Here is a 27,989-nt window from a genome sequence, read left to right on the forward strand (position 1 = left end):
TTATTTAACAGAGGGGGAGATGTAGTGTTGTGTGAATTTGTAATGAAGGAACCCCTGAAGCTATGTAGTGTTGTGTGAGTTTGTAATGACGGAATACTTTAGGCTCCTGATGGACCCCGTAGAACTGTGACGTAAGCATTACAGCGTAGTGAAGTGAATGTAGGTTTAGAATGTTGAGTTAGCGGCTGCACGCAAAAGAATAAAGACTTGTTATACTAAGCTCTGTGTGTGTGGCGTAATCATTGGCGAGTACCCGGGCTGGGGAGGACTGTACAGAGAGTGTGTTCCAATTTTAGGCATTGAAAGAAACGTGAATCGCATTATCCTTTTTCAGCAAAAAAGGTCATTATTACTTCCTGGCCCCGATTAATATTGGACGAATTGGTCAATACAATGACAACCTCAAGGGTATAATATGAAAGCATGTCAAAAATTCTTCCAAATGCAAAAACAACAGTTGATGGACAGAATGCAGAACAATGTCATACATTCACCCCAGTACAGAGATCTGCGCCTAAATCATCGTTTTTTTGCTCAGCATGCCATTCCAGTTTGAACCCAGCCATATGCAAATCAGTCTTGACCCTGTGCCTCATGGGAACAGTCCAGCCCGAACTGCCAAGCCAGGTCCTCCCTGGACTGGAAACAAGCATCCTAGGACCGGTTTTGGGCTTTCAGCCCTCATCAGACAGGATAGCTTGATTCCAGTGGCATGGAGAGCACAGGACTCACGTCTGAGCATACCCGTCCCACTCGGGGTGACAAATGCAAAAACAACAGAGAAATTTCTTCCAAAGCAGTTTAAGTAACTGGACCCATTGTGCTTAAGGATGATTTCAGGTACACCTTCTTTAAACAAAAATAACCTGTAAAAACGTAATGGATAAGTTTGACACAATTTTGGCTCTGTGCTGTGGGTTGTTTGTCAGTTTTCCTGGATTGTAATTGTCTCTATAACTAATGACTGCCTAATGCGGTGTTCAGCAGATTGCCTAAAGAAGCTGTGAGCTGTTTCATGACGGAACCACCAAAATTGAAATAACGCTGTTGAAAAACTGGGGGGAAAAACAATCCAACCATGCACAATTTCAATGCTGTGTGTATGGGATACAATTTCCTCCTGGGTACTACTGGCTTGAATATGAGAGTACCTCGGGCACATCTTGGCACCCGAATGGCATTATTGGGTACCTGGGTACACTGTAGCATTGACTGGCATATTAAAGGCACCATTGGCACATGGGAAATATAAATCAGTTCACCGATATATGGGGATATACAGGACACTTCAAGGCATTGGCAGGCATACAAACAAATCATATTTATTGACACATGTGCAGTACCTGGGGCACATAATGGTATTGCTACCTATGGATTATACCCCACTGACTGACTAATGTCCCCAATAGTGTGCCACTTACTGGCAAATTAGATTGTATATACTTACATGTGTATAGAAGTACATGTAGCACGTTATTAGATTGAGTGTCATATGGTGGTACCTGGAGGGCATAATGGCATGAAGAGGCAGATGGAGAGGTAACTGGGGCACATCATGGGCAATGACTAGCATATGTGATACCGAAGACCCTTCAGGGTATTAACAGCCTTATAACAAACTGATATTTGGGGACAGAGAAGGTGCATTTTTAGTTAATGGCAATCTGATGTTTGTTAACATTTTTTTGTAAAAATGAAAAGCTGACATTTAGGGACACAATTATGTTTTAAGAATGTGGCAATTATTTGGGGAAAATAATATTTAATTCAGTGAAAATAAAAGCTGCCATTTGGGTGATAGTGAGTACACTTTCAGAAAACAGCAAGTTGGCTTATTGGGACAAAATAAGTGCATTTGCAATGCAACTTTATGTTTTAGTAATAATTTATGCTAATTTGGGAAAATGCTGATCCTGTGGTCTATTGTCCTTGATGACACTGTTCACGTTCTTCTGCGGAGATGGTTAATTGTTGACTCGTGGACTATTTCATAGCATTTCACTGACAACGTTTTATGATCTTATTATTACAACTTTGTAGAAATGCCTTTTGAGACCTGAGCCAGTAAAGTTAGAGTAGCCTATGTCTGCTGCTTCAGCCAGTAATAATTAACTAAGCTTAGGGATACCTCTGTTGTCTGAGTCCTGAAACTGTGAAAAAATATATAATTTGTAATTTTCACATCTTTCTTTTCATAATAGATTCTGAGTCTTAGTCTACTATGGATAATCTACTTAGTAGGAAAGTGCTTAGTTTGGAGAAAAAAACGTACGTGCAGGGAGGGCCAACATTTTTCGTAGAAGCCTTCCACGATGCTGCTGGCCTATAACAAGAGATGTGGATTTGATTCCTACTCATTCCTCCTTCGTCCAGCACCCAACACTTCCTCTCTCTTTTTCTCACTCTTACAATTTCTTTTTTCATCCCTGTTTTCTCTGTTTGTCACTGGTATGCTATTTGTCTGTTCCTCTTTCATTCTACCTTATCTGCCTTTCTCGGTCCCTTCCTCTGTGTCAAAGTATGATAATAAAATATAAGTTGTGGGAGGAGCTACGCTAGCGAACAAGATGGCTGCTTAGGCTCCCGGCTCCGCCGACCTCCGTCTCCTGCCAGATGATCCTGTCATTTATCCTGTCTTTACGCCCTGCCTCCGTGTGTATGAGCCGGACTACAGCTCGATGGTGCGATCCCGAGATTTCTACAGGTTTGGTAGACAAAGTTATATCGTGTTAAAGTTTGCGGCCTAGCCCAGCCCAGCTTGGAAGCCGGGGTCTCGAGTACTGGCCCAGCCGGGTTCCAGTTGAACAACATCGGCCGTGAGTGTGTGGCAGGGGCCGGTCTATTGCTGTGGACCGATTTTGATGGTGGTCTCCTGAGTTGGTAAACATCGAAGGAGGGGTGACGATGCACGACTGAGGCTGTGGGCGGAGGTCCCTGACCCGGTGGCCCGGTTAGCCATCCGCCGGCGTTCGCTGGGTTGGAATCTTCGCTTGCAGTGGCAAAGCGCAGATCGATGCCGATGTTAACATTGAGTCCCCCTCTGCTGTAGTCCGTTCCACGTTTGACTGTTCCCCCGGGGAGATCGGGCTCTATGGGGGACGTGAAAATGGTTGATATCGAGCGAGGAACAGTGGAGCGGACTGAGAATGAACCGTCGTTGCGAACTGTGCTGGCGGCCATTGTGGCTCTTCATACTAACGTGGAAGCCCTTATTCATAAAATGATAGCCCGTTCGTTTGAAATTGGGCGGATTGGACCGGACCCTGCTCCACTACAAGGAATGAAGCAGCTCGAGACACCCACGATGGCCATTTTGATAGAGGAAGCGGGCCCCGTGCAACGAGAGGTGTCGGAGCTTCTGGCCGGTGTGATGGCCGATAGGAGCGAGATCAGTGCTTCGAATGGATCGTCAAGCCTACTATCAACGCTGACTGTGGAAGGACTAATCGGTGCTCCCATTTCCGGAGATTCTTGATGAGAACTGTTTTGGGCTTGAAACCGCGTCTCTCCCCTATCCGCCAGTTCCATTACGATGGTAGAGGAAACAAAGTTGGGAGTTCATGACGGTGAGGAGAGTCTTTGGACCTGATGGAGTTCTCAGTGGCTTAACATCTTTGCTTGATCTCAGTTTGAACTTTGCTGCACTTTTCTCGTTTTTTTACTATCCTGTGGAGGTGGCAGTTTGTCCGCAAGGGGTTCACACGTCCGATCGGAAGGGTCAAGGATGGAACTGATTGACTGGGTTTGACATCGTGGTCTTGACGGATGTGGGATTTGCTACCATGATGCTTGCAGGAGGTTGGGCGGTGTTTACAGTTTCCCCTGTTGCGTACTGCATTAGCTTCTTAATAGATTTTTGGATTTACTCTGGGGGATTCTTGGTTCTGGCGGGAGGGAGGGGGGACCGGCGGCACGTACAAAGGTGCCCTCCTCCATTTTCTATTTTTAGTATTTTGTTAGATGGGGCGACAGGCACACTGCTAGTTGGGGTTCGGCGAAAGCCATATGCAGGGGTGCAGGTTGGGGGGATGGATGTTAGTGTAGTTAGTTTAGGCTGTGACGTGAATATTTTTGTAATTTATCCTGATTTCGTTTGTTTTTTTCCGTACCTGGGGGCACTACGCTTTTTTATCCTGTTCTGTTGGGTGGCGGGGACTGAGTACCGTAGCGCATCAACCATTATTGAACGATCTGCGCGTCGATGTTTCAATGACCCCGCCCACTGTTTTTTACAGAAATTCTGATATCGGAAAATGTGTGCTTATTATTGTAACTGAATGTGATGTCCCAGGTACGTCTTTGTTTTTATTTTGTTTTATATTTGAAAATAAAAAGAAATATAAAAAAAATATATAAGTTGTGGTCTCCAAAAAGGAGTCCTGGTGCCTGCCAACTTAAATCACATAATAAGTATAATAACTTGTAGATTTATAAAGCGTGGCTTATCACCCGTGAGGTTATCCAAGAAATATAGCACCGTAGAAGGGACAGGTTATGGAAACAAAATGAAAGTGGAAGGTCGAATTTAATGAGAAGTGCTCTATAATGTTGAAAAGTGTCGAAGGTTAAGTCAATAGCATACCCAAGTTATTTAAAATTGTCTTTGTAGTGAAATTCCTTTGGGAATTGCTCTGTATGAAAGGCACTATAGTGATTAATTCATTTCTAGATTTTTTTTGGGTTAGGGGGTCACCACTAAATAATACTGGAAAATAGTAGGGTTCGCTCTGCAGAGCTTGACATATTGGAATATTTATTAGAGCTCTCTCACTATTGCCTCTAAAATGTGGGGTGCTAAGTTATCATTTGACCCCATTTTTATGTTATTTTTTAAAACATTTTTCTTGGACCAAACACTTTAGATCTGTCTTGAATAGGGCAGACTTTCTTGCTTTGCTCAGCGTGGGAGGGGTATTTATGCTCTCACTGTTCTAAAGTTCATGAGCGCTCACTAGTAATGAAAATTAAAACAATATTTAACAAAGAACTTCTGGCCCGTGGTCTTTTAGCGGATACCAATGGTACATTTTACCATTTGGGAGCACAGGACTCATTCAGCCTCTAAAGAAACAGCGCTTTGCCTAGTTCTGGCCTGGCTGCAATGTGAGTGAAAATCATTGATTTCTGAAGTCAAAAGTCGGCTAATTTTGGGTAAAATTGGAGCCAATGTTTTCAAAGAGGATAGTGAAGTTTTATGTCTGAATAGCTCTTAGTGAAAGGATATCAATGCTTAATTTGTGCAGGTGGGGGTACTTATATTTCACTATAAGACTCTGACGCAGAGCAAACGAGAGAAAAGCAGAAAAGGCGGAAATGGGAGAAATAAGGATAATGATAACAAGAGAAATTAGGGATGAAAAAGAACCTGCTAGAGTAAGATAAAGAAACAGGAAGTGTAGGATGGTTGGACGAAAAAAGAAATGAGATGGATTTATGGCTAAGCAGTCTTGCTATTCAGCAAGTTCAGCATTATCAGTGCCGGAGGTGGACTCCTAAGAAAAACTATTGGCCCTGCACTTTCTTTTATAATGACTCATAGGAAGAAGATAACAACAGTAGCGGGCCGTCTTTAAGGGCTGTGGGGCCCCGCTGTCTCTCCCACCTTTTTGCAAACATGAAGAGTGCCTGACAGGCTGACCTTGCCTGTCAGACACTCTTCATGTTCAAGTCAGACAGCTAGGCACTGTACATGCGCTAAATGAGCAGGCGCCTGGCTGCCTGGGCTGAACTTTGCCGGGCTGAAGATATCACAGTCCTGTGGGCGTGACCTCCTCAGCCCATCAAAGCAATTGTGTTCCTCCCCCTTTTTGACCACAGCAGTTGTCACAGATTGACTCTGACCTGGGCGATTTAGTTTCAATCCCTCATTCCCGGTCCGACTGTCCATCAGAGACGCCTCATCACAGAGTGGGGTGGGGTCAGCAGTCTCACTAACCTCATTCCACCATGTGACGAGTAAGAGACTGCTTGCCAACTCTTCTCATTGGCTGACCCATAACAAGGTCCGCCAATGAGGGGTAGCAGCAGTCCCACCCTCCAGGAACCACTGAGGCTTCCCTCCCACCACCCAAGATAACCACTGTGGCTCTATATGTTTCTTTTTTAATATTTGAAGTAAGGGTGCATGTGTGTATGTATGAATGTATGTGAATTTGTGCGTTCGTGATTTGAATGGGTGTGTGCATGTGCTTGTGAATAGTGAGTGTATGTTTGTATGATTATGAATGGATGGGTATCAATGAGTGTGCATGTAGATGGGTGAGTGTGAGTATGTGGGTGCATGAGTGACCTGCCTACCCCCTGCTCGAATAATCTGCCACCACTTGGTACTAACTGAAGAATGCACAGACACCAATCTAATAACTAAAGCTCACTTAGAGAAGTCTAGGTGATAATGAGATAACCGGCTGCTGGTCCACTAGGGGTTTGGAGGGCAGCCGACAGGAGGGAGGTCTGCCCCCCGGGCAGATTGGGAGGGTGGTGCAGTCTTGGGGACTGCCTTTTTGTGTTTATATTGGGCTACATATATGTAGCCCAATAATAGCCTAAAGGCTATTTAGTTAAGAGGTTTTGGCCTCCCTGCCACCATTTTAGGTTCTGGTGGCAGGGAGCGTATGAACGAAATATTTTACATATTTTGTGTATTAGTTAGTTAGAATTATGCGACCGGGTGAGATTAGCTAAAGTCGGCAGTTAAGAGAGAGGTTAGTGTTAGATATTAAGGTTTAGCTAGAATGGAGGACGAGAGGATTTAGAAAGCGATGCACCACGTGCGCGAGGCGGGCCGCATATACCTGGTTGTAGCAGAAGCAGTGGGGCAGGCGCACCATGCGCGAAGGCCGTCAGCGGAAGTAGCCACTGCAGTGCCGGCGTGCTCCTCGCCGAAGAAATTGAGAGCGGTAAGCGGGCATCATGATGCAGTGGTAAGTAGGAGGGGCCGCTCGCACGGGAAGAGAGCAGCCCCATGAGGCATGAGTCGGGTGGTAGGCCGGCTCGCGTCCTGCGGCTCCGGCCTTGTGTCTGGAGGCGGGGGCATGGCCGGGCACGCGCCGGCAGCTGGAGAGGCAGCATCAGGCAGCGCAGACTAAAGAGGAGCAGTGAGCATGTCCCCAAGCTGCAGCATGCACAAAGGAAGAAGAATGTGGTCAGAGCGGTGTCGGACGAGGAGGCCTTTAATGAAGCAGGGAAGGTGAAGAGAGGGCGGGGAGAAGGATCACTAGGAGCAGTAGTATGGGAGCCAGTGTGGGGCGGGCTGCCTGGGGAGACAGCCAGCTTCATCGGTGGCATGCAGAGAATGGACGAAGGGTGGGGGTGGGAAAGTGAAGAAAAATAAGTGGATGGGGGCCATGATTTAGGGGCAGGTCAGCTGGGGCAAATGATGGCAGTTCGGAGGAAGAGCAAGGGAAGTTAGGGGAAGAAGATTAAGTGCCTGAGGAGTTAGAACCAGCTGGAGATCTTAGAGCGTGGGAGGGTCTGGATATTTTTTAATCCTGGGGTGAGGAGGTTCAGGGAACAGGGTGGCGCAACTGGGGGTCTCTTCAATGGGATAGAGGGGCCAGAATCAAAAGGAGGGTTTAGTAGGGGGGGGGGGTTGGGATCGGAGGTTCGGTCAAGCAGATAGGGGGCAAGCCACCAGTGATTCAGGGTCCAGAGCCAGCATTCGTTACAGCTATTTTAGATTGGATCGGAGAAAAAGAAGGTGGGGAGGAAGAAGATGAGCAAGGATTAGAAGCAAGTGAAGCTGAGGGAGGTATACAAGGGTAGGAGGGGCAGAGTAAGTAGTGGAATGGGGAGAGGTCAGGTCTGTGGCAGGGAACCAGTATACCAGTCCAGCCGTTTGTCTTGTAGGGTGACGTATGGTGCGGTGAAGCCGACTCAGCAGAGCTGTGGGCAGGTCACTGGCAATGAGGTGAAGAGAGGGCTGGGCCCAGAACGGCACGTTTGATAACAACGGGGGAGACCGTGATAGCCAGCACAAGTAGGCCCAGAACGTCCTCCCTGGCTCCAAGATCTGGCGGGTCTCACACAACCTCCAGAGAGAATGTGAAAGACAGACGGCGCATAGCGATGCCGGAAAGGCACGGCAGGGTACAGTCTGCCCGTCCCGTATACCCAGCGAAGGGTTAAGTGTGGGTGGCCATAAAGGCTACACCGATAGAGGTATATGGGGGATGGAATGGCCGCAAGAGGTGTTGCATAGAGATGAAGTATTAGACTTTGACGAGGAGAGCCTGGAACAAGGCGAGCTGTGGGAGGTCGACGAGAAGGGGAACATGGGAGGGACCTCTAATGTTTTACCTAGTGCGTTGCAGGGGTGAACAGAGAGGCCAGCAAGGGCGTCTTGGCCTGCGAGGCAGGCAAGAGAGCTGGAAGTGTCGGCCCCCTGGTGAGGAACAGAAACTTTACAGGCACCCTCCTTGGAGCCAGGTAAGGTCAAAGGCATGAAGGGGAAACCTGTGATGGTCTGCAATGGAGTAGGTGTGGAGGAGCTGTGGGGGGGGTGGGGGGAGATGTTACAGAAAGGGAAGTATGTGTCAGATGTGGGTACCAGCGAGGGAGGAGAGTTGGGGGGCACTAAGGAAGAAGGTAGTTCGGGTAAAGAGAAAGATATAGGGGGCGAGAGGTGGAACTAACAGAGGAGTAGTATTCCGGCATAAGAAGGGGGTAGAGTGACAGCATTTCAGCTGTTATTGGTTCTCCGGAAAGCGCTGCGGCGCTTAGGGGTGGAATATGAGACACATTCTTTCCTCATCGGTGCGGCGTCGGAGGCGGGCCGGAGAGGTTGCGCTCAGGAGGAAATCATGCGGCTGGGCCACTGGTCATCACAGTGCTTTTGGTGTTATGTAAGGGGGTTGGGGGATGATGTGCGCACGGTGGACAGTAATTTGTGAAAGGTACTGCTTTTCGTTTTTTGCAGGTTCTGTGTCCGGCCCGAGGAGGAGGGGATGGCCATTTGGGTGGTTGGAAATTCCTTTATCAAATGGGCCCAGGTACAAGCACGGCAGAGGTATTTTGGGCAGAATTTAGGTTTTAATGAGCGTTTGTTTAGGATCACGTGGAAAGGCAAAGGGGGAATGTGCTGGAAAGAGCTGGTCCCATGTTTGAACAGTAAGTTGGTGCATGGACGGTGCCCAGATATTTTAGTTCTGCATCTGGGGAGAATGATCTTTGCAAAGCGAAAGGGTTTGTGCTGATAGGAAGCACGAAAACAGATTTAGCTCTAATTAAGGAAAATGGTCATGGTGTTTTGTTGTGTGGACGGAATTTGTGCCCAGGTGGGCTTGGAGAGGTGCGGTGAAGCCTGGAGCAGTAAATAGGGCACGTAGAAAGGTGCATAGCGAAATGGCTCGATTTTGTAGGGGGATTGGATGTGGCAGGATCAGTCATTCTGATATTCGGTTTGACTCACTGGAGTGTTTTCGGGGTGACAGGGTTCATCTATCCAGATTGGGTATGGACCTTTACTTGTTGGAAATCAGAGAGGTGTTCGCTAGAACGTTGAACATTCAGCTGTAGTTGTTAGCATGTATAGAGAGGTTTTAGTTTTGTAAGGCAGTTGCCAGGTTATTTTGGTTGTAATGTGCAGCTGTTTCAATAAAGCAGGCTTTTTCACACCTATTATGTGGTCTGTAACTTGGCTGCACCCTCTCTCCCAAAAGGTTTTGTTCCTTTCACCTTGTTAAGTAACACATAGGGGGTGGCAAGAGAAGTCCGCTTTCCTCGTCCATTCTCCCACTTCCAGCTTCATCTTGATGCACTGGCCCTACTAAGCCCCTGATTTAGAGTTCAGAGGGCAGTTACTCTGTCAAAAACATGATGGATATCCAGTCCACCATATTACAAGTCCCATTGGATATAATGTGGACAGGCTATCCATCACGTTTGCGTGGAGTAACCCGTCCGCTGAACTTTAAATAAGGCCCTTGGTTTTTAGCTCTATTATTGCTCTTTTGTGTAGCAGAAGACTGTTGAGTTGAAAATCCCTTCGACAAACAGATCCAAGACTTATGACAGCCTTTTCAGTAGGTTTTAGGTTATTTACTTTATAAGCATTTACACAAGTATGGGTCCAAAATTACTTGACCCCGCATTATGTGCAGTTCAGAGCAACCTCTATGTTTGTGTTTTGCAAAAGTGAATTCACACCTAATATTTTTCAACTTTAACTGTATTTTTTCCAGAAATCAAATTTAGTGGGCCACTATTAGCTGGTGAAGAACTGAACATATTGAAACAATATTAACTTTGTTAATGCCCTTGAGTTGGTCATCTATTAGAACCTTGCTATCAACTAGAACAAGTATATATGAAACTTCCAGCTTTCACAAATGTAAATATTGTGATATTCCAAATTTGCATGGGAAACAGTTTTAAAATATAGGATTTGCACGAAAAGAAATTTAAAGTGACTTTTTTCCCGTACTGTTTATTGCTGAATAAAACAAATTGCCTCTTAGAGCATATCTTCCAGCAAAAACAGGAAAACGTCACCAGAGACAAAACTGAAAGAAAACGTGAATGTTTAAAAATGTAATGAAATGTCAAAATGATCAATTCCGCCAAATTATGAAAACATGCTTATCATTTTCCATATCCTCAGAGCAAGAGAGCAATACATCAATAACTTTAAAATTTGCGAAACTGCGGATACTGAGTAATGCCTATTAACCAAACATAGCTTCCACTCCTTTCTTCTGAATGCCATAGAACTGAACACACCAAGTGATGTGGACCCTTCTTAAAGGATCCTCGCCTCTTCAGTAAGTGACATGGACTCTTCCATCGGTAAAGGGGATACTCCATATTCCAATCAGTAAAACAGACTCTTCCGTATCCATATAAGTTTCCTCTCTCTGGCATAATCGATTAACTACCTAGGCCCTTCCAGCTTTTTCATTCGCTGGCCACTCCCACTTACTTCCGCTTGCGCAGTTTGTAGTTCTCCGTTTTCAACAGGTAGAGCTTCTTTGCAAAGAAGACAGTCATCATGAAGAGTAGTAGCACCACCAGGGCAGCGGCTCCCACCGCCACACACATCACCTGGAAGTCAGTGATGATGGACTCACAGCGCAAGCCCTTGTGCCAGATGTAGTCCTGGGTGTTGCACCTAAGAGGGGAACAGGAGGGGAAAGGCAGGCGTTAGAAAGGCAAAACAGCAATATGAACAAATTTGAGTGTAATTGACCTGCCTATTACCTGTAAAAGTGAATATATATATACACAGAAGCAGGGCAGGGGCACACTGGCTGTGCCTGATCCAAATGATCAAACTATCAAACGGACAGATTTACAAATAGCTTTGTTTCCCCCTCTCTGGATTATTCTCACATGAGGTTCTATAGAGCTTCTTTACTGTAGACACTTCCTTATACAGGAGAGGGCTAGAGTGCTTCATTTGGTTGATTGCAAGCAATACAATGGAAAGGCATGTGTGAGCTTTCTCAGTGACACCCCTGGGCTCACAACTCTGTTGCCTTGGTGCCTCCTTTTGGTCCTTTGATCCCGGAACCTTATCAATGCAATAATTAAATCCACACACTTTCAACTTTATTCAACTCAGACCATGAGACAAGGTGGCTACACCAGCCCGTTTGCTGGCGATGGAGAAAATACAAATTTTCGCCCAGAAGGGCAGTACCATATGGATTTCCGGGCCAGGAATACAGTACTCCCTCAAACAGCTGGCATCACAAACTTCAAATTCAACTGAGCCCTAAGTAGGGATTTCACTTAACCTTCACACAATTCACCCCCGTGAATAAGGCAACCTACATTTTGATTTCTAATAAGGTCTGTCACTTTCCTTACTGCTAGCAGTAGACAAGCAATTACAAAAAAGGCAAGTTAAGTATCAGGTTGTTTTAATCTGTAAACTGGTAGCTTTGCAGATATGTACCAGTCCGGCTACCATATGATTTCAGCCTTGAGAAAGCACCAGACACAACCCTCGCAGGCGGGCAAAACAGGTTGTGCCAAACAGTTCTCATCTCCATACTACAATCAAGAGAAATTCTCTGGCAACCACATGTTGGTGGTGTACACCAATTTATGGACATGTTACTCGTCCACTGAGGTTATTCTACCATTTTACAGAACCGAACAATTAAACAGCTTCTGTTGGACTCCAGTTATAAGCCAACGCCCTAAGACCTTAAATAACATACAGAATTTAGACATTATTCTTGACATATTTATTTATTTGGACTTCCAAGCCACAGAGATACCCAATTGTTGAATGTTTCTGCTTGAAATCTTGAAAAGAGTTCCTCCTTTTTTGGACGCTCATCTTTATTTCTCAATTATCACTGCATTGGCCCAGTCAAGACTTTGCTACCTAAACTCAATCTAACTAGCCTCCTGTGCTAAACTGACCCCTTGCCTTGAATTAGGGTGGAATGCCGCAGTCTGTTTGGTTGCAGGCTGTCCTAGATGCAACCACATTACGCCAGTCAGATCACTTCTTCGGCTGTCAATACGCAACCGAAACATTTATAATCAGTAACCATACTGCACAAAGCCATTAATAAAAACACCTACATTTTGGCTTCCAGACTCTCCTGCCACATGCCATTCAGAAATCTGTGCTCTGCAACACTAATCTAGCTCTGTATCTTATTGAGACATTTTCCATTACTATGAATAAGCTTTGGCATTCAATGACTCTGTACATATGTTCTGAATCTCGCCTCCTCTTTTTCAGAAAACTATTGAAGACTTGGCTTTGTAATAAGAAAATATGTCATGTAAAGTGGGAGTTCATTAAATTGTATGTCTTGCGTCTAAAACGCCAAGAGGCTTCTGCGTAAATGTGCTAAATACATTTCCATAATATAACACGTGTCGGTCGAAGTACTCATATCATTTTGGATGAATATAGTTGTTTGATTGACTCCCAACTTGTCAAAAGACTACAAGGTCTGGAAAATAAGCCTGTTTGCATAGCACCCGTATTTCTCAAAGTACTGATCGCTCGATAAAAAGAACCAGTGAGCTGCAGTCCGCCATGATAAAGAATGCTGCTTATCATTTTAGTGATTTTTTTATGATAGGCGGCAATCTTTTAGCTTAACCAAGTATGGGGGACAATTTGACCTCATCTCTCCCTATTACACACGTTAACAAGGGCCTGGGCGTTCTAAAACCCAGGATATATCCTAGACCTACAGCAGATCTAAAATGGACACTCTCCTTGACAACAGTGAAGCCCCATCCAGCCTGTCCTTTCAAACTAAGGTTGGTGGCCATACACTTGCATCCTTCTAGGTATCACTCATATAATGTGATATAATAGGAGCTCAAAGAATCTGGGTCATCATTTCCCAGATAGCTCTGGCAAGTTGCAGGGATCCAGTAGGCACTAGGAGGGTGTGATATAAAAATACTGTGTTTCAAACACTGTAACATGAACATTTACCCACTCGCACTATATCATCAAGGTAAGATGATGTGAGTTTAAGAATATTAAAATAATATTAAATCTATACCTCCCTGTGTTGGTATTTGATCATTTATAGTTGATATATGTGCAGGTTGATGTTTCAGCTGACAATATTTTGACATACAACCTCTCCTGGAGAACCTGCCCACCAGTGGCTTGAGTCAGCACAGTGCCGACCAACCCATGGTCCTATCCAGTCTCTGAGAATGCCCATCCAGCTGCAAGAACTCCCAAGAGTACCCCATTGCCTTACCCCTCCTGCGTCTGGTCTAAGAGCCAGAGTCCTACTTTGTTGTTCTTAACAACAACTGGAATAATCTCATCTCAAGAAAATACTGCCACTCGCTGGCATAATGCCAAGTATTCAGCCTCCAGTCTGTGTCATCAAGCATGCCACATTATGCCCTTACTAAAGTTAAGAACTCACCATCTGTCTCTCTGGGCATAGCACTCAGGCACTCACTAAATAGATCTCAGGGACATTTTCCACATACAGATTCTACTAAGGCAATAACTTGGAGAGCAAACCCTTCTACAAACTCACATGTGCGATAAGCACTGTACAATTCTAGACGCAAGTTGACCGGCTGTGCTTGACTCCTACTTATTGGCTCTCCTTAGACAGATAGATTCACTTATAGCTTTCCAATCTTAGCCTGAGCAGTAGTACACAGAAGATTAAAGAAATAAATGATACCCCAGCAAGTGATCCACATTTTCCTTTGTTCACTATGCAGGTTCTTAAAGTGTCTCTTGGGTTTGAACGGTACCAATAGACACAAAGGAGCAGCTGGTGAACTATAAACCATAATTTTGCTTCAAAACACAAACAAAAAGATGTTTACAAACAAAGAGAAAGTGGACAAAGTCACAATTTGATATGTTACAAAACAATAGGTTTAAAATGTGTGATAATACAGGAACCTCCATGAATAGGGTGAAGCATTGTTAGGCTGCATTTGTAAATGTAATGTAAATTGATACTTGTATAGCGCACTACTCACCCGCAAGGGTCTCAAGGCGCTTGTACGAATACCGCTGTGGAACCCGTCCTGGCTTTCCCTGTGAGGTGTCCACTCCTGGGTACCCCCTGGGTGAAGGCCAGGCATCCTTAGCGTTGTGGGGGCCGTTGTGGAGATTAAGCAAGCTATTGCCCAGAGTTGTAGAGTGGGACTCTATGATTAGGATAGGCACCGAGGCGAGAATTATCAGGTCCGTAGAATTTTGAGCCCAAGACCCGCCGAGGCAGGGAATTGAACCCTGGTCCCGGGCTAGACCTCTGCATCAGGGTCTGCCGCTCTAACTATTGAGCCACACTTCTCCACAAAGCCAAAGCCAAACACAGGCCACCTGAAGGAGGAGGTGTATTGGCCTCAAAGACCACCTGATAGTCCCTTTTGGGTCATGGACCATCACTGCTGGAAGTAACTCAAGATAGGTGGAGAAAGTGAAACTACTTTGTACCCAAAGTCTGTTGCTGGGACCGTTGTTTCTCCCATGCACCCAGGCTGTAGCTGGGAGTTATTTTTCTTAAGTGAATTATCTGTTGTCGGCAGTGAAACCCGGGGCCCTACTGATATGTGCCCTGCCCCAAGGGCCGCGCAGAGAAGGGGCCCTTGTAGGAGCCGCTCATTCCTGGGCGGCTTCGGCCTGGCAAAGAATATGATGAGCGGGTCTATGGCTGCTGAGAGAGGCCAAGGCTGCATGCAGCAGGTGAAAGGCCTGAAGCCTGCATCGGTACTTGAGTTCAGAGTGTGCAGAGCATGGATTTGTTGGCCGGGACCCCCAGGGCGCAGCTGAGACATACCCTGCCCCCGGGCTGCACATAGAAGGGGCTCTGCAGAGGGTCAAGGTGAGTGGATGGAGAGGGGTGGCGGATCCCGCTTTGCCTGTGGGAGGAGTGACTGGACCGGGGGAGCGAGGAGTTAGTGGGACCCTCTCCGCCATCAAAGAAACTTGGGCTCTGCGGGCAGGGTCGGCCTGAGAATAGGGGGCTCTGCACCTGCCTTGCTGTGCTCCCTGCACCCTTGTGCAGAGGGAGCGTCCCATCGGGGAGAGATCAGGGTGTAATTCGGTGCCCAGAGCCAAGTGGAAAGATGCTTGTCTTAGGTCGCGTGTTGCGGGAGCCGCTCTCCCTGTGAACTGGTCTAGACAGAGCCCTGGTGGGGCCTGAGCTCGCCCTCTTGCCCCTACTGTGACGACCGGTGTGAAGTGAGTCTTCCCGCAGGATAGATACTGGTGGATTTGGCCAAAAGGTTCCTTTGCTGCTCGGAACTGCGTGTCCCTTGTCCTGCAGTGGAGCCCCTTCTTGTTGGCCCAGGCATGTTGCCCCTCACTAGTAGAAAGCCGGACTGTCCAAAGGCAGCGGCACATCTGTTTTCCTCCACCCTCTCCCAGGCCTATACTCACTGCCAGGGGAAGCTTGGAATCTTGCTCCTCATCTCCTTGTCGGTCGCACCGCTACCATAGGCAAATTGAAGTCCCGGGCCAGCACCCTGTGCTGTTGGAGCCCACCCAAGACTCTGTATCACTGCCAGAGGCAATGGAACAAACTGCTGTTGCCCCTGCTGCAGTTGCAGCTGGATAGAATCTTAAAAGCAATTGCAGACACTAAGGCCACTTTCCAACGCAAGATTGACAGAATGTTTGCCAAAGTTTGGCTACAACGGGCTAACCACCATAAGCTCTCAGACAGGGTGAAGCGCGCTTAGACGAGACTCAGCGAACTGCAGCCTGGTCAACAGGCACTGCAGCTGCAGGTGGCTGAGCCATCAGATCGAGTACAGGTACTACAGTGCTGAACTGAAGACACAGAAGGGCGTAACAGATGAAATAACATCAGGATAGTGGGCCTCCCTTAGGGTACAGAGGCTGGAGACAATGGCATCCTACTTGGAAGAGTGGCTCCATTAAGAGGTGGCCCGATGCCACTGATGCCCTATTCACGCTGGATCGTGGGCCACCCGGCCCATAGTGGCCAAACTGCTTCTCTATAGAGACATAGATGTCCTGCTACAGAGGGTGAGAACGAGGAGCCCATTCCACATTGGAAACAGCAGGTTATCCCTTTTCCCGGACTATACAGCTGCTGTGCAAGTCAAATTAGCTATGCAGACAAAAAATGGTGTCAAAGGAATAAATACAACAAACTCAACTTAAGTAGAGTACATTTAATTACTCTCTTTAGGATGACTATTGTTCATCATGAATATATCTGGTCTATTCAAAGCGGCAGTGGAGTCCATAAACAGTGGAAAATGACCACTCTATACAAATATTCATACATACATAAAATCAATACAAAAATAAAACATATATAACATAACCCACAAGAAATATATATATGTACAATGAGTGTCCCCTTATACGTTCTGGGAGAACCACTCAGAGGAAATCTGGCCCATGTACCATGAAATGGCTATATAATAAGTAGATCTGACTCTACTATGGCACATAAGAATACAACAAATTAATTATTTTTGCAGATCCCTCCAATTGACTGTCGACATGACCATGTTTCAGCCTTTTTCTCATTGGCCTCTTCAGGACAGGGTTATACTCATAAATCGTAGATACAGGGGCACAGCCGGAATATGCATGGATACAGACGTAGGAGTCTACAGTGCCCTACCGGCTTATAATTCCAGTTTTGGCCAGGCGAGGCTCTACCAGTGAATGTCACATGGGGAGAGAGACACGAAGCAACATTCTGATATAGGAAGGTGTTGCTCGGTAGAAGTAAGTGATTGTTTTGGACGTCCCAAGAGTGGATTTACAGCGTGTGGTTATATTCCTCTGAGTGGTTCTCCCAGAACGTATGAGGGGACACTCATTGTGCATATATATATATATTTCTTGATAACTTCATGTTTACATGTGAACAACCTACCATAAGGTGTGTTGTTGTAAAGCACACGTTCACCATGAAGGGTATCTTAGTGCAGAAGTATCAAACATTTATTGTTGCCCAACTGGATGGTACTCATTTTATCACCCTCAGATGGGTGAAAGGCTGAATGGACCAATGGGGAATCAAACATGTGAACAAGAAATCAAACAGCGTCCTGCTGTCCACCGAGCTGCCAGCATCGGCATAACAACATGGGCAGTTTTCACACATAAAGTGTCAGGGATGTTTCCCTTCCCAGATTAGCAGGATTGAAGCTTCTTCTTCTATTCAGTGACTGCATGGGTTCACAGTATGAGCAGGACTGTAGTAAAGGCATGCAGGAGTGAGAACTAAACACTAAGGCCTCTAACACAAGTACCCTGTTTAATTCTGATATGTGGGGTAACTTCTTTTCCACAGGGATGGGATGCAGGCCTCGATGCCGGCCATGGATGCCTTATAGACACATCTGTTGCTTTATGGTTCGTTTCACTGAAGAGGAGTGCAAGGAGCCAGTTGGTTGTTCGTCCCGTGCTGGGGTTGTTTTTACATTCCCTAATGCACCCATTGTCATTTCAATTACCGGATGATAATTTAATGTAATATTTTCCACTGGTTGCGCGTTAGGGTAAAGTTTGCTCTCCCAGTAATAACTTCCAGGTATTGACCTTTACTGACCATGTTGCGCATCGCTTCCAAAGCGGTAGTGCTACACTTTTTTTTTTTTTTTAGTGCTACACTTTTTACTATCCCTGGTTGTGGCACTATAAGGCAGCCTTACCGTGCCTTTTTTGGATGTATTGGCATTGGTTTAAGATAGATGGATTTTGTGTTACACTTATTTTGAAGTTGTTCACTGATGATTCACTAAAGTGCTTAAGTCCCAGGATCTAATCTAATAAAAGTGGAATCATTATTGGTTTGTTAGTGACATAATGCGATAAATGCAGACAGCACTATCAACAGCAACTTGTGGCCTTATATTCCTATATGAAATGTAATAATTCACATATAAATGGCAATAAAATTAACAAAATGTTATTTAGCTCAAAGGATACAGGCTCAAGCTGGAAAGTGGTTGATTACCATGTTGAGGCTGCTCCATTTTACGTGCACCTCACCTGTATCACCTGTAAAGCCGTTCTACAGAGCTCCTTATGTTCAATAAGTTGTTTGGTGGGAATTCTTTACTGACATTCCGTAAAACTAAGGGGCTCTTTCGGCTAATGATTTGGGTTTTCTCCTAGGAGGCAGAAAAGAAAATGGAGGTACCTAAAGAAAAAAATGTAACATAGCGCTCAGGGTTCTGTTAAAACCATGTCGGCCTTAGGGGCGGGTTTGGTACATCATATAGTGCTTGTAAGGCTACCGTTTTCCTAGGAGGGTGCCAAAGCACTGGAAGTTGGCTAACAACAAGGTGTACTGAAGACATGCGCAGTGCACAGTTTCGGGGAAAACGCTTGGTACAAGAAAGCTATCCACTTGCTAAATCAAATAAACATAATTTGGTGAAGTCTAAGCTAGTAGAAAAGGGTCTGATTGTGTAAAGGTTACTGAAAAAAAGGTGCTATAAGGGCTTTGGAACCAATCAGAGGAAAACAGAGCTTTAAAATTATAATTAATTTAGGCATAAGATCCAATTGGAACAAGACCTTAAATTTACTCTGCATTCTTTGTTTATGACTTGTATGTTAATGCATCCAGGTCAAATACACTATCACCATCAACAAGGAAGTAAAAATACAAATTCTGCAATCAGAAATGTAAAATTTATAATGGCTTGGTCACAGATCGAGAAGACCTTAAGTATACCATTTTTCCGTTGCCACATTTTTTTTACTAACTGAGGGTCAGACATCTCAGGCCAATTTTTAATGTTTAATATATTTTTACTGACGATTTCATCAGGCAACAACAGATCATTTCGAAAAAATCAAATAGTAAACATAAGCATACATGAGGCCCCCAATCACCTCTGGTCCAGACAATCTAGATTCACATTAATGGACAGGTATAACTAGCGTGGTCGTGTCCTTTGTCGGCATATTACTCTCTTATAATCTGGTAAGGCTCTCAGTGTTCTGGACACGCCACTTCTCTACGGTCCACTGCAGAATTCCACTAGCATTTCCCACAGCTATGAGAAGAAGTGACCTGCACTTCTAATGGCCTATGTCAGTTTTGATGTCTAAGACGCTCCTTGGCCTGTGGCACCACTTATCGAGTGGAGGCGCCAAGGATTTTCCCCATTCTAACAGACAAGCCTGTTTCCCATATACAAAAGCATAATGTTGACTGTTGCATTTGGCCTGCTATGCACTAGGCAACCACCCAAGAACGATGCCCTCGGGGTTCTCAGAGAGTTGTACTTTGAATGCCCCCTCCATTGCGCGTCTCATGCCAATATGGAAGAAACATGCATTGGTATGTGGCAAAGATCGTCACCGTTCTGCTAGTAAGAGAATCTAGTCTATGTTGCCCTCAGTAAATTTTCTCTAATGATATTTTTAGTTTCAAGAAATTAATTCATATCTTTGCCTTGTTTTTATAAATTGAATATTTCCACCTGGGAGTGCTGTCATTGACAATTTTTAAAATATATGTATTACTGTACTGTTCATTAACCAGCCATTTTATTATGGATGTTTGAACTTTAACCTGGACAATGAAACATATTTTCATGTTATGTTTTAAATATAGGGGCACTCCTGAATCTGAATATTATTACATGCATTTTGTTCTTTCTGCAGTGAAATTGGCTGATAAAGCCTAAGCAATATATACATTAAGAGAAGAACACACTACTGATGCTAGGCGCCAAGTGGCTTCCGCCTGCTCTGGTGGGCATTCCCTACTTACAGTGATGTGCTGTCTCCCAGTCTGACTCTGAAGCTGGCTAGGTCTCTAGCACTGGTCTATCCAGAGGCACTGGCCTGCTCAGAAGCCTCACCCTTTCTTCAGACTGCAGTCAGCCTCTTCGGGGGTTGTTTCTGTACAGCCATTACGCGGCAGCTTTGCTCAATCTCGCTCAAGTACTAATATGACATGGTTGCGATAAACGATGCGGACAGCCATGCTGATTTAATTTGAGAAAGCAATGTCATGTCAGATTACATTTCTCGTCCAAACAAGACCCGAAGCAAACACGGAAAGGTCCGGAAATAGAAACTGTTCATAGATGGCGGGCCGAAAAGCCTTCGGTGATGAGAGACGACATTTGAAAATCGGGCCCAATTGAAGTGACAGACCCGAAAACTGACCAAATGTAAGATGACAGCAAAACACAGCTTGTCAATTGTCTGGTCTGTCCACACGCCAGAGGACAATGAAATAAGGCAAGTGGATGTCTGAAAAATATTAACATTACGACCCAAGGACACACAGAAAAATCAGGGGATTGCAGTCAATCCAACAAAGGCCAATGGAGGAGAGGAATCACAGCCAATCAGGTGACAGCAAAATAAGATCAGAGTTCATCAGATTACAACACAGTTATTATCAATCAATTAAGTGCCCTGGGGCCAGATCTAAGGAATACTAAAACTGTTGGATGATAGATCCAAAAAGAGTTTCCAAGATCACACCGGCTATGAGGAAGACTCAGACATACACTGCGAAAACATAATGAAGATACTGATGTTTTAAGAACTCTTGGCAGCGAAACCAACAAGCACTGCAGCCCCTGTCCATCCTTCAGGGTCTTACGGCTCAGGACCGGGCCCTTGCATGGATTGCTCGCTGTGTGGCTGCAGGATGGCAACTGACTGCCCACTCTAAAGCAGGGGCAGGGATCCAAATTAGCAACAGTCCTGGAACCTCCAAGCTCCTTACTTTTATTACAGCCTGTCCTGAGTGCTGTGTTTAGTGAGGAACACAGAAGGCCCCTTCCCTCTCAATTTTCCATCATTAGCAGGAGTTGAAAATGATGCAGGTTTGTACTCTGCCTAGAGTTTTCACCAGTGTGCAGCACTCCCTGATCATTTATGAGTCCAAGCAGAAGACATGTACAGAACATCACGCGACCTGAAACCTTCAGACATCCTGAAGTGCTGAACAGGAAAAGCAAACTACAAGGGATGTTTTCTCATCTTGAGCTCCCTGGGATTCTTTCTCGGGTCTCTTTTCCTCCTACTGCGCAACATATTTCCTCCTCCTCAGACACGTTGAATTTATCCACTTCTTCTGCCACCACAGAACATCCTCCCCCAAGAGATTGCAGAAATCTTATCTCCTGTGTATTCCCAAAGGCAAGATAAGCATGATTAAGGTTAAACCAAGCTTTACTGAGAGCGTGCCCGGGCTGTCTGACGATGGAGCCTGGCTAAGAATGTGCAAAGCCTAGCTGAAGGTGCCCAGAGACTCGCGGAAAGTCTGGCGTATAGCTTGAAGTGGACAGAGCTTAGATGAGGGTGTGCAGACTAGACTAGCTACAAATGTGTACAGCATGGGCAGAAGTGTAGAGAGACTGAATAAGGGCGTGTAAAACATGGCTTGGGTTGAGCAGAGCCTGTCTAGAGGAATGCAGATCCTGGCTGGTTGGTTTCAGAACGTGCCTGAGGCTGTAGAGAGCCCGACTATGGCCGTGTAGAGCCAGTCCATTGCGGAGCTGAGCCTACTGCGATTGTGAATAGCTTAGCTGGGTCAGGGTCGAGCATCACCTCAAATGTGTAGAACTAGGTTCTATTTGTCTACAACTCTTTGTAGCCTGACTGAGGTATGTTTGTAGAGTATGGCTGACAGGATGCAGCGCCTGGTTAAGGGATCGTAGAGGAAACAAATATGGATAACTGGACACAGAATGAGGTTAGGAGTATGCAGAGCAACCTTGAGGATGACAAGCAATGTTAAATGCGGTTTATAATGACTGAGGATAATGGCGATCAGAGGGTGGGACGATGCTGGGGTACTTTTAAATTCTGTTAAATTGCAGGCTCCTTAATCATAGTCAGGGCACCAGAATGCAAGTGCCAGGAGCTTGTTGGTTTATCTGTAAAAAGATCTTATATTCTACCACTGCATGCATGTCCAACACTGGGCCTTGGGAGTCAGACCGATGACACTATGACAGATTTCTTGGCTATCCTCATGACATACATTTATTTTCTACTATGAGTCTAAAGGAAGACCAATTCGCCTGAATCGAGCCCGCGTGCACCAGCGATGAACGCCCTTGAAACATAATACATGAACAGTGAGGTTACATGGGGCTCTTCCCTCTCCCATAGAGTCTTTAAAATGTTTAATTCGACACCAAACTTAATCACAGTCCCTGCAGTAATATGTACAATTATGCTGATGACTCCGAACTGGTATTCAAAGTGTCTTTTTAGAGCTATTCAGGTGCAAATTTAGTAAATGTCTTATTCAGATTATAATTTGTATGTAATGAAATGATGGCACCTGGAGCGCTCCAGAAACCTGACCTGAAGGTCTGTGGACTATCAGTGAGACCAACTGCCTACGTCAATTCAAGGTTTTTTTATTGTTCAATAATTTTATTGCCATTTAAATAACTGAAGTACAGTACAAAGATGCATAGGCCATGTGCAAACAAGATGTAGACTTAGTACAAAAGAATTCATTGTATTCCAGTACATAGAATAAGGGGTTTCTATTTCACTCTTGATTGCAAATGAAAACACAGTTATTTCACTCTAGATTGCAAATGAAAACACAGTTTGCAGAAGTGGTTAAGAAAGGCTTTGCCACCTGATATCTCGCCGCACAATAATTTCGGCACACAGTGGTAACAAAAACTAAGAACGAAATACACAACCGTGCTTTTGTGGTCATCTTGCAAAAAAAGTCTTCCACTTCAGTTGCAAGGAATTAACAAGTGTCTGATATTTTGGAAAATATCAGACAATTGTTAATTTCTTGCAACTGAAGTGGGAGACTTCTGCAAAACGAATTTTCTCCCAAAACTACATTTCTGCATTATTGTGTTTCTGCTCCTGGAAGGTCAGTGTCATGTGCCACAGATGTGCATCTTGCCATACTCTGCAAGAGATGAATAGCAAAAAGTGGCAATATAATATACAACAACTGGCGACCCATAAGGGACCCTGCGCAAGAAATGACTCAGTCATAGAACTTCTGGAAAACAGTTATTGAAAACAACAGAGGACCTAAAACAAGTCTAGGATCAGGTCAATCGTCTGTGCTTATTCTTCTTGATTTAAGCGCAGCCATTGACACAGTCACATACCCTATTCTTCTTCACAGACTGGAAGAAGTTGGCATTATCTGCAGCGCATTAAAGTGGTTATCATCTTTCTTATCTAATAGGAGATTTCAAGTCAGCGAAGGGCCATTTCTCTACAAGATGCATCAGTTAAAGTGTGGGGCTCCGCAGGACTCCTCCCTCAGTCCCACACTTTTTAATGTATGCGTTCGTCCATTATTGGATATTATATTCTCTTTTGACTTTACTATGGTCTCCTATGCTGACGATACCCAGATTATCATCTTGCTTTCTCCCAATGGTGAGCTGACATCTGAGAAACTAAACAATTGCTTAGAACAAGTCACCAATTGGATGGATTAAATTGAACAGGCAGAAAACTGAGGTCCTGGTAGTTGGCACCAAAGACGGTCAAGACTGCATACCTGGAATCACAAACACACCACAGCACATCTAGAAAACATAGCTTATCTGGGGATATAATCAGTGAAATCAGAATCTTTGAAGTTCTAAAGAGCTGAAAACCATACCCTACAGAAGTGGTAGAGCAGAAATCATTACTAAGTAATGGTAGAAGACGTAGATATGGAAATAAATAATGGCAGGTTAATTTGGAAAAGAATTCCAAAAATGTAGCAGAAATAGAAACTGAAAGCCTGGAAAGTGTGACTACGCAGTGGAACAAAATCTGGAAATGAGACTGAAAGAGGAAGGGAAAGCTGAGATCCAGGTCTAAGTGTAGATGGCACAACAATACATTAGGTCCAATCAGGGCTCCAGCCTATGCAGGCATGAAATCAAGAGAAGTAAACGCTGGGAGAGTTGAGTATGAGTGCTGAGGTGTGATGAAAGGATAAATTAGTAATGTCAATGACCCATGGAAGTTAATTAACCCATAGTTAACATTTGTGATAGATTTAGATTGCCTGCTTTCTCAATGGAGGATAAAGTCTTGTCAGCTGAAATCTAGACATAAAGGTTTACTAGGTCTTCTCCCCAAAAGGTTACAGATGCAGAGATATGAGCAGTAGTTTACTTTCAGCTGAATAATTTTTTGATTGTACTGTTTTGCTGCAATGTTAGATTAGTGGCTTGGTGAAAATTTAATTAGAAAACAATTCAAATACCACCAAGTTGACATAACCAACCTGAAAAAAGAAACATAAATTTGATGGTAACAAAAAAAGGGATTAGAAGTTTTTATTCAATTTTTTTCTGTGATGATGGTACTGAATCTCGGGTGGAAAGAAAAAACACATAGGGTCATTTAAAGAATGGAGGTCGGCCTCTACTTCTGCAGGATCACCCTCCTAAGCTAGAGATCCCCAACTGCCTGGCGGTGATGTCTAAAGCCTTCAAGGCAGTGTGGCAGTTGCATTGAATGCAGAGAAATTTGCCGAGTAGGTGGCATGTTGTTTTCAGCTGCTTGTGTGTTTTTTTGTGTTCCCAAAGAGGTATTTTGTTACCGAAAAACAAAATATGAGTGAGCCTGATTGCTTGGGTGCGTGGTAATTTCTGTTGTTTCTTGTTCGGGACCGCCAGCCTATACTTGGTTGTCCCATATAGAAAAAAAATGTATGTCAGAAGGACCGCCTTAAAAGAGCGGGTACTTCTGATGTACAACAATTGATGGCCCGATGGTGGACGACCATTCGTGTAATTTTTTGTAAAGTGGAGCCAGCCTTTGGATCCACCATTGGAAATCTGGTGCTTTGCCCACATCTATATGCGGCAGGGGAATTGCAAGTAAGGCGGGCAAGGCATACACTGATTTCTGGCAGTTGACACGCATCCATTCAATTCTAAATGACCCTCAGATTTGTAAACAAAAACCTAAAATTCCAGAAACACTAAAATGTTTTACAAAGAAAGCCATTAATACAGAATTTGAAAATAGATAACAAACATGGGAAAATTAAACACATAAAAAATTAAATAGGGGTACGCCTTTTTCAATTTCTAGCACAACAGAAGCAGCAGAGACAGGCGGGACAAAAGAATCAGTAAAGAGGTGAAGTAGTAGGACATACGGGAAATGATTTGTTAAAGGGTGTGTTCGAGGAATGAATATCTCTAAAAAGAGAAAGAGCTCCTTTAAAAAACGTCATGGGTTGCAAAGTGATAGGCTAAATGGAAAATAGGGAGAGACAGTGGATAATGTAAGAGGCAAGGAATAAGAAGGATTGAAACCCCCTGCTCCAACCATGAAAAGGGAGTAGAAAAAGTATATAAAAAAAGAAAAGTGTAAAATTACGACCAAAACAAAGGTCAAACTGACAATTTCGCTAGAAAGCATTTATCTAAAAAGATTCATAAAAAAGCAATAAAGAGTTTAAATAAGGAAACTCACTCGGTCAGCTTTTGTCAGGCAGGGTTCATCATCTTTAACACTTATCAGGCTGTAGTTCATAGGTCCATATTAGCATGGCAGTACTGTGATTTGGTATGCTCTCATCTCCTTTTTACTTTTTTTCACTGTGAGTCTGAAAGCATTTCTCTCTTGTGTGAACTATACTGATCAATTATGATGTTTGAGTAGTATCATTTTAATGGGTGGCACTGTCTTTTTTCCATCTGTCAGGTGTTGCAGGAATAAAATTGCCACACTAACGGCTCAACCAAGAGGTGGTGGTTGCTTGTTTACGAAGTCAGTGACATGAGGTGACTCTCTTGCTGTATGAGTTTTGTATTACAGGAAGGATGGTTGGGACAATCCCAACGGTAGGAATTGGTCCTGATAATAAGACAATGCCATCTTCAGGCCTGGTTTGCTTTTCAATTGGCACAGTGACGTCCTACACGAATACCTGGTACGCCAGGTTCAGAAGGTGCCCTGAGGTGAGAACTGGCTGTTAAAGCTTTGGATAAATCCTACTTCTAGAGGTGAGTCAAGTAGGGACATAGCCTCGGCTAAACCAGAGATTAAAATGTCACTTTGGAAGGCCATAGAACAAGAGTTAGGTAGTTTAAATGAGCAGAAGTCAGGAAAGCAGCATAGCTTTAGAAAGAAAACAGAGAGGGCAGGGGTAGGTGAATAATGCAACCACATAAGGAACTAGGGAGAGAAATCCATGAAAAGGGCTCCTGATGTCCCCACCTCTGCTTGAAGCCGTCCCCTGGCATTGCCAGCTGCTGGACACGTTGTCTGATTGTATTAAATTAACCAATCTCTCGCCAGCCTTTCCTCTCCATGCAAATTTAACAGGTCCACCGTGAGGCTGAAATTCCCTGTAGATGTTTGGATTTTTTTGTTTTTTTCTATTTTGTAATATTGTGCCTGGAATCCTAGCTGCAGACTCAGGCTACTTGAATTTGCATGTACGGAAAAAGCTGGAGAGGGGATTATTAAACCAATAACATGAAGAAATATGGGAGGGAGGTGAGTGTTAATCCAATCAATTCAATTCAAAACTTTATTCGGCAGCATTGTGGCAGCCACTAAAGTTATTCACGAAAAAAAAAATGATAAGAACATTTTACATCATAACAATTTAAATTAGAATCTAACCAATACACAAAATGCCTCATCTAGAAAGATAAAATATCTCATACAGTACCAAATTGCAGCAGCATATCTCATCAATGCATCGAAGTTTGTGCCTTCATGGCAGCTTTTAAAAACGTGCCTACATTAAAAGACACTTCGTCATTATGTAAAGGTAATACGAATCTAAAAGCGGGTCTGCATTGGTTTAGGACATAACAGTACTTCTGTAAAATAGGGGTTAAATACAACTTGCAATATTGCAAATCAAATTTGATGAAAAAAGTAAAAAGAAGCCTCATCTGTTTATAAGCATCGTCACACGGACAAGATATGACTCCTAACCTCAGAGAGCTCTGCAGTGTTTTTGCACTGGGAAGTAGGTTTCTGGTTGTTCCCAGAGTCTGGAAACATAGAAAGACGATGTTTTTCAAGTTTCTTTTTAATTTCTGTCTTTGGTTCCCATTCCCTAGGCATTTCTCTCCTTAAAAGATCGATTCACAAATGTTTGTGGACACCCAAGACTTACTGAGATTTACAAATAACTTTGGAACTGCTACTGTTGATGCACCTAAATGTACAGAATTTGGATTGATGCGATTTTGCCCTTGTAAATAGATTTACTCACACTTACATTTGCGCCATTATGGGGAATTTTAAGGGTGATAAAATTTGCGTTCCAGTATTCGGATACCTGAAAAACTTGCCAAACAAACACAAACTTGCACATGAACAATGATTAAACTTTTGGTTTTACTTTCCAACCATGAAAACTTTCAGAGATTGAGTAAATCCGTAAAAAGGCTTGAAGGAAAAACAACAAAAAGGTAAAACAGTGCAAATGCAGACAAGCGTTGTATTTCCTGCAGCAGTAATGTAGACTTGTCCAATTTCTGTATGTGTAAATGGCTTTACTTTGGGGAATCTACCACTGTTACACATTTTCTGGACTACTACTGGAAATATTTGAAAATTCCTAGACAATTAGAATCTT

The 27,989-nt window shown here is 44.1% G+C and overlaps 1 protein-coding gene across 6 annotated transcripts in view; it reads right to left on the minus strand.

The window, feature by feature from the left end:
• Nucleotides 1-27,989, minus strand: part of CSPG5 (chondroitin sulfate proteoglycan 5) — a 279,927-nt gene that overhangs the window by 93,010 nt on the left and 158,928 nt on the right. For all 6 annotated transcript variants that reach the window (XM_086941016.1, XM_086941020.1, XM_086941017.1 and 3 more), the window contains exon 3: nt 10,919-11,107. In XM_086941016.1, coding sequence (XP_086797142.1) covers nt 10,919-11,107 — 189 coding nt within the window. The remainder of the gene's footprint in view (nt 1-10,918; nt 11,108-27,989) is intronic.

The sequence above is a fragment of the Lissotriton vulgaris genome, chromosome 10 (assembly GCF_964263255.1).
Source record: "Lissotriton vulgaris chromosome 10, aLisVul1.2, whole genome shotgun sequence".
Classification (NCBI taxonomy): Eukaryota; Metazoa; Chordata; class Amphibia; order Caudata; family Salamandridae; genus Lissotriton; species Lissotriton vulgaris.